We start from the raw sequence: 8106 nt of genomic DNA, 5'->3' as shown, positions 1-8106 counted from the left end.
GATAGATAATTAACATAAAGGAACCCTCAGTTCATCCAAAAATCTGCACCAAATTATGCCTTTATAGACACCGTGATTTTGTCCAGCCACTCAGTTTGTAAAAATATAATAAGAGAAAAGTATTCATACAGATATTTTATATACGTTTTATTTTAGTATCCAGATCATTACTGTAAATGCACAACTAATGTAATAAATTAAAAATGTGTTGTAAAGTTAAAAATAAAAGTATTGCAAAGAGTTGAACACAAAAGTCGGAATCTCTTTAAATATTTACTCACCTCTGACCACTTGGTAAATCTTTCTCCTTTAACCATATAATCTTTGACCACTGGGGAATCCAGAAAGTACCTCTTCTTATTCATTGTCTTCTTTTAGTGACTTGGTAGCGTACTGTTGGTAACACTGTAATGTATATGTTTAATCTGCAGAAACACTTTACTCCTATCCCCTTACTGACTCACTTGGAAAGAAGCACTGAATTTAAGTGTAGTCGTTGGACACAGAGCATCCACGTGAGAATGCACCCGAAGAAATATGAATTGCAAATGAAGTTAACACAACTCGACACATGATGTCTGTACACTTCAGTGTGTACTCTTGTACATTCTCACACTTACTGATGGTTGTTTCTCTCCGCCCCCCCCCACCCCTATATATATATATATATGATATATATATATATATATATATCCATCCATCCATCCATTTTCTGTACCGCTTTATTCTCACAAGGGTCGCAGGCGTGCTGGAGCCTATCCCAGCCATCTTTTATATATATATATATGTGTGTGTGTGTGTGTGTGTGTGTGTGTGTGTGCTTTTTACCCTCTCTGTCATCAATTCCAACTAAAGTGTTTTGATACTCGAGGGGCATTTATTTGAGTCCTTGGGAGAATTGTACATATGCTCCCACATTAATTTGTTTGGGGTTAATCAGAGGCACTTTAAACGGTGGCAGATGTGTGCTGACCACCACTTAACATGAGTTTGAATGTGATTGCTTAATTCTGAACACAGTCACATCCCCATTTATAACAGGGTGCGTGCAATTGTGCGACCACGTTATCTCAGTTTTTTATTTTTACTTCTCCTTTATTATTTTTTTCCCACTTGAGTTGTACAGGTTATACAGTAGGTTAAATAATATTGGGGAAAAAATAATGCTTTATCTTGGTTCTCATTTTTACCACAAAAACATGTCATTTGAACAGGGGTGTGTACACTTCTTATATCCACAGTCACTTCCCTTCACCTCCTTTGTTGATTGTTATACTGACTATGTTGATTGTTTTAACAGAAAAAATACACTAGTTAAATATACAGTATACTACTGTTTTTCTTAATAGAATGAATCATTTTGGCTAAAGCAACTGCCCCCTAAAAAAGTATACGAGCACTATGCAAGTTAGTAAAATAGGGAAATTTCGTCTGCAGAGAAGTCTTTTCCCGCTGTGCAAAGTTAGCAAACTGGGTATCGCATTTAAATGACAATAATAATCTAGTTGCACTTTTAGAGTGTTTACTTTTTTAAACTTTTACTTATGTAAAGGAGTTGAATCAGTACTTCTACTTTCATCAGAGTATTTTTACACAGGTATCTGTACTTGTGTGTACTTTTGGCTCTTTGGTGTGTGTGCGTGCCTGCGTGTCCTATTGATAAAAGACATACAGTACTGTACAGTAGCCGCTGTCCTTTGTACTGAAACGGCAGTCAATCAGCCACGAAGCAGGTGTGATGATTATATTGCCACTTGAGATGCAAGTCTCTTTTGTATGCTATTGGTTGCCATTTGGGATGGCTTGGAATGAAGTCTGGTCCAAATCTCATTTCATGAGAACTATTATTTTATTGGCGCAAATCCCTCTGCTCGTTTAATGCATCACTTAACATGTATTAGGCAAATGTTGTTCTCAGCACTTGTGTGTGTGTGTGTGGGGCAGTAATATTTTGGAGTGATTTCCTCCCTGGCTGCTGCTTCTTCTTTAAGAGTCCCCTCCCCGCCCGCTCCGTATTTTGAGCTGAGCCAGCCACTTCATTTGCTGGATAGGACAGTGTGCCGTGTGATCTCTCCAAATCGTTTGATGAATGACATCGGGTCTGATGCTCCCGGACTGGCCGAGGGCCTACCCAGCAGGCACCACCGTGGACATGTCGTGGGCAGGTTAGGACCTTCGTTCCAGCCTGTGGATGCTCGCTGGTCCGTGATGAGACGCGATGCCGCATGCACTGGACGCATTTCATTTTGACACCAAGTAAATCCTCGCTTTTTGAATTATTATTATTATTTTTTTTAAAAGAGCCGACGCCGCTGCCTCCCTGTCTTCTCTTGGATTGTGGATCAGAAGAAGGCTTCAAGACGGAGGGGGTGGTGGAGCATCGAGGGAAAAACAGGGGCAATATGAGAGAGCGGGACTTCATGCCCAATATGGAGAGGGGCAAACCTGCTACTTATACAGGGGACAAAAAGGCTAAGATGGCTGCTAAGACCAACAAGAAGTGGGTGAGACTAGCCACGGTCTTTGCTTATGTTTTGTCCGTGTCCTTAGCGGCCATCATCCTGGCTATTTACTACAGCCTCATCTGGAAGCCCACCAGCGCATCCTCGTCCGCGTCCGCTGGAAAGCCGGGGGCGCCGGAGGGGGTCACGGCTCCGCCGGCGAACATCACCGCTAACGCGTCCGAGTGGAACTCCACGCAGTTGGCAGTCAAGCAAAGCGCGAGGCAGCAGGGCTCGACCCCGCACTCCCGGGCTTTTCGGTGGGATCACACCGAGGAGGAGAGCGACGACATGGCGGACGGACTTTACGCATCGCCCCGCGCAGCCACGCAGAGATCGGGAAGCGTGGACAGGGAGACGCGAGTGGAGGAGGACCAGGATGCGCTCAGACATGATCCGGATCAGGTCGCTTCTGATGCCACCACCGTGCCACCAAGCGGGATCTGAGTGAGCGGGCCTCCCCCAAAAGTCGTCCCACTCCCACATTGTGTTTGACAGACTGCCGCTGGTCGGACAGCTACAACACACGTCACTCATTGGCAAAATCCTCTTATGGATTCTGAGCTTCACTTTGGACCTGACAATTTGCCGTGACCCATGACTGATATATGAGGAGACCCCACTTCTATCAAAGAACCCCCAACTATGCTGTTTTTTTTTTTTTTGTAGTTTGTTTGTCTGTTTAGGCCATTTGTATGCCTTAAAGCCATGTTGAACTGTTTTAAGGGCCTCTCTGTATATGGATAGACAACTCCGGTAAAGGCGTTTTGCCGAAAGAATTGGACAGGAGTCGTTTTCGGTTTGGACACGCTTCCCATCACTTCTGTTCATGAACACTGAATTGTTGCATTATGACATATAGGCTGTATTTACTTTCACGGATCAAGCCTGGATTGCAAGTAGACGAATTTATATTATTGGGTTATGCTCAGGTATGTGCATATAACTATGTATATGTATTGCGCTACTGGTTATGTACATATATAGAAGCGGGCATACATCTTTTTTGGCCTTGATAAGCCTCGTGTAATTAGCTGATTTTTATTAAAGGTACCTTATGTACAATAGGTATAACTATATCCAAAATATACAAATAAACAACCTCAGAAAACTATTTAGTTCTTTTGTTTGATGATATTAATTCAGGTACTTGCTTTCACACAAAAGACAGTTTAAAAGAAAGAATGAAGGTGATCTCACTTCATGCTACAGTATATAACATGATGAAAAGCACATACACTATTGTACAAAAGTCGTATGACACCAGTAGTTTTGAATTGATAACCTTTTCCACAGCAGCTATTGTGATATTTAGTACAGCTACAGCTAGCCCAAATACACCAACAATGAGATTTCACAAACGTTTTATTGCATGGGGCAAAGGAGAAAACATGACATATTGGTGAGAATCTGGATAAAGGTGCAGAGGAGACATATAGAGTATAGAATTTCTTTTGGTTCTGCACACCTCAGATTGTTGGCTTTCCACTTCAAAAGTACAACGGGGGGAAACTGCGTCAGCCAGACCTACACGTGCTAACAAACAACAACGATGGACGATGACAAGAATTCCCTGTATCAGGCACATTTTATTCAAGAGGAGACTGAGGGCAGGAAGAAAACGGACAGCTGCAGCAAAGCGGAGACTGTGGATTATAATACAGCAGTGTCCAGAGCTAAGGCACAGCAACAAGGTAAGTTAATGTTAAAATTTGTGCTTGTTTTCGTAACGTCAAGATGTGTATCCTCAAAAGTTACAAGGGCCTTTACATTAGTATAGTATCAGTATATGGCATCTTCTCAGCAGACTTGCTGGCTGACGAGTAATAGTACACTTTTTTGCCAATCGAAAAACATCAATAGCAAATGACATGCAGCAAAGGCACAGCAGAAATGCATGGACAAAAATAGAGATCGTCAATTACAGAGTCTTTTTTTTTTGCTTGGACAGCACATTGGGGCATTTGCTGAGCATGTATGTCGTATAATCAAAAAGATCCGTATTCCCCCACATGTTACTGTGAGCTGTCCTTGGCTCGGGCAGGTGAATTGATGGGGCACTCTAAGTTGAACAATACTGTATTTGTGACTAAGTCTGGATGGTTGGTTGGTTGTCTATACTGTATGTGCCCTGTGATTGGCTGGTGAGCAGTTCAGGTTATGCCTTGCCTCTTACCCAAAGTCAACTTTGTTAAGACTTCAGCTCACGGGGGACCCTGAGCAAGGTAGTCCAGTGATTCTCAAAGTGTGGTACGCTTACCACTAGTGGTGCGTGGGCTCTCTCAAGTGGTAAGAGAAAGAATCACTGAATTAAATACAAATAACATATTTACAACACTGCGATTGGCTGGCGACCAGTTCAGGGTGTACCCCACCTCTCGCCCAGAGATAGCCGGGATAGGCTCCAGCACACCCACGACCCTAGTGAGGATAAGTGGTAGAGAAAATGGATGGATGGACATTTACATTTAAAAATATATTTTTAATCAAATATTATATAATGAAGCTTGTAGCTATGCATACAGCCAGTTTAAACTTTTGAAAAAATCCAATACAGTATATATTTTTTTAGTACAGTACATACAGTACAGTACAGTTCAGTTATATTTAACTTTCAAGTACAGTACAATACATTTGCAATGAATCTTTTCCATCCATCCATTTTCTGAGCCGCTTCTCCTCACTAGGGTCGCGGGCGTGCTGGAGCCTATCCCAGCTGTCATCGGGCAGGAGGCGGGGTACACCCTGAACTGGTTGCCAGCCAATCGCAGGGCACATAGAAACAAACAACCATTCGCACTCACAGTCATGCCTACGGGCAATTTAGAGTCTCCAATTAATGCATGTTTTTGGGATGTGGGAGGAAACCGGAGTGCCCGGAGAAAACCCACGCAGGCACGGGGAGAACATGCAAACTCCACACAGGCGGGGGCGGGGATTGAACCCCGCACCTCAGAACTGTGAGGCTGACGCTCTAACCAGTCGGCCACCGTGTACACATTTTATTTTACTTTGATTTGCAATACAATTTATTTGAATCATTATTTAAGTGCAGTTTTTGGTTCCTTATATTTAGGCACAGTGTTCATTTAAAAACTGTGCATAATGTTACAGTGGCTTGTAATAATATTACATATCCTTTTTAGCAATAAAACTACCATTTATGACGACTTAGGCCTACTACATTGCTGTATTGTAATGGTGATCATTATGATGCTACTTGGAGAGCTAAATATCTTTTTAGGAGGAACTTTGTGTAAAAGGTTTGCGAACCACTCAGATAGTGGATGGTCTTTTGCATGCTACTGAGTGACATTATGCTGTAGTTACACTGTATGTAGTTATTCAAGCATTGCTAAAATAATAAAACTTAAAATGAGCCCACATTTTAGCAGTATTATAGTTTTTAAGAGGCATCTCATGTGAATGAACTGTCAAAAGGCCGTCTTCCAGAGATGCGTTGCAGCAGCTCTCACTGGAACCACTTCACACAGTCACATGTGTCCAACTATGAAGTGGAAATAAGAGCAACCACTCCGTGCTATTTGTCAGTAGCATGTGCGGGAGGTGGATCGATCTGAGCGCTCGCAGTATAAAGCAGAGAGGAACACATATTACACAATGGTGCTTTGTGCTATTTTTGATCCATCTCTTTGAAATGAACCATTAAGAAGAGACATTTGCTTCCCATGCTACTGTTGACAAGCTAGCGTGCCTTAAGGGGGAGTAAAGTGGTGACGATTCTAAGGGCCAATGAGTGACAAGGGCCCTAGAAATAATATGTTCACCACCATGTACTGGAAGTGATGTAAACGACCTTATACTGTAACTTATGCAGTGGGGCCCAAAGGGATTCGTTTTCACAGGGGCCCAAATCCCTGGCAGTGCCTCTGCTGACAAGCATCGTAAACAAGAGGTAGATTGTGTGTTTGGTTTTCCAAACTGGAAGTCCATTCAGCAAGGAGGAAAACCACGACACAGCCCAACACGGGTTGTGGGTATCATGGGTATTATTAGGGTGGCGGCACAGCGGGCGACTGGTTAGAGCGTCTGCCTCACAGTTCTGAGGACCAGGGTTCAATCCCTGGCCCCACCTGTGTGGAGTTTGCATGCTCTCTCCGGGCCTGTGTGGGTTTTCTCCGGGGACTCCGGTTTCCTCCCACATCCCAAAAACATGCATGCTAGGTTAATTGACAACTCTAAATTGCCCGTAGGTGTGAATGTGAGTGCTAATGGTTTTTTGTTTATGTGTGCCCTGCGATTGGCTGGCAACGAGTTCAGGGTGTGCCCCGCCTCCTGCCCGATGATGGCTGGGATAGGCTCCAGCACGCCCGCGACCCTAGTGAGGAGAAGTGGCTCAGAAAAAATTATATTATTAGGGTTATAGATATGTCAAATAAGTCAAAGATACCCAAACAGATTCTCTTGGCCTTCACGTATGTGGTGGTGATGTAGTGAAATGAATCCATGTTTGCACTAAGATGCAGAGTTCAGCTCACCACACTATTGTGTGGAATACAAACCCTGGTTTGGTTTCTGTGTATAGGGACGGCAAAAGCCGGATTAGCTACACAAATAGTGTGCCATCACACTATGGTGACACAAATTCAACAAAGAACATGTTAACAAAGGACAACAATACAACATTGCATGTCTCTTTCTTCTTAGCATGCATGGACATGTTTATTACATCTTTCAGAAGGAACGTTTTACATTTTTGTAGTTGCATGGAACTAAAAATTCCCTCTCCACCAACCAAAGGCTGACAGCATGTCATAGCTCCACCTTTTGTGTACCATACTTACAAAAGGGTGCAAAAAAAAGATGCTGTTGTGTACCTAAAACACACTTTCACAATCACTGTTATGCAATTTAAAAATCCCGAATAAAGACATAAACTACATATACTTGCCTATATTTAAAAGTGGTACAATACGGATCAACTATTTTGGTGCCTAATAAAGCAATGCAAAAATAAGAAATGGATTGTTTGCGAGAAACTGGGCTTTTAGTGGCTGTATTTCGACAAGCATAAAATCTTAATGGCACCTGAAGGATTTAATGCGTATGTACCATCTAAAATTAATGTACCATCTAAAATATGTAACAGGGATTCAAAGATGAATAAAGTTCCACAAAGGGGATTTTCAGGAGTAATAGATGTGTCATTTACAGGGCAAAAATAGTTAAGATAATAAAAAGATGTATTACATCCAAAGAAACGGATGCTGCAACAGAGACCTTTTCTGAGATAATGATAATGTAGTCTTTACAAGGCTTGAATAAGTGACACTCATCACTTCCCTTTTCTTCTTCTAAAACACTGGAAAAAAAAGTCAAAACAATAACTGCTTGTCTCACAAACTGAGTTCATTTTAATGTCAGCTGCTGAAGAAATAATCTGGTAATTATGTTTAAAGCTGTGCTGTCTAAAAAATATGACTATGTGGCACATTTCCAAGTAAAAAAACTTTCATCATTATGATGCTCATAAGGTCAACCCTCCAAACATGTTTTAAGAGCATTATGTATTGTATATTCCTAATGGAGTATCGAATGAAACCAACAGACCAACATGTGCAAGCAACAAGACCGTGACACAATT

General features: G+C 42.1%; 1 protein-coding gene across 1 annotated transcript; it reads left to right on the top strand.

The window, feature by feature from the left end:
• Positions 1 to 1925: 1925 nt before the first annotated feature.
• Positions 1926 to 3615, top strand: LOC133487911 (putative transmembrane protein INAFM2). Its single transcript, XM_061795165.1, has 2 exons — positions 1926 to 2165; positions 2302 to 3615. Exons 1-2 carry the CDS (start codon positions 2090 to 2092, stop codon positions 2946 to 2948), a joined length of 723 nt encoding a protein of 240 aa, XP_061651149.1. The 5' UTR covers positions 1926 to 2089; the 3' UTR covers positions 2949 to 3615.
• Positions 3616 to 8106: the final 4491 nt, after the last annotated feature.

Source organism: Phyllopteryx taeniolatus, chromosome 13 (assembly GCF_024500385.1).
Source record: "Phyllopteryx taeniolatus isolate TA_2022b chromosome 13, UOR_Ptae_1.2, whole genome shotgun sequence".
NCBI lineage: Eukaryota > Metazoa > Chordata > Actinopteri > Syngnathiformes > Syngnathidae > Phyllopteryx > Phyllopteryx taeniolatus.
Note: the sequence above shows the minus strand (reverse complement) of the source record. Positions and strands in the feature narration are given on the sequence as shown.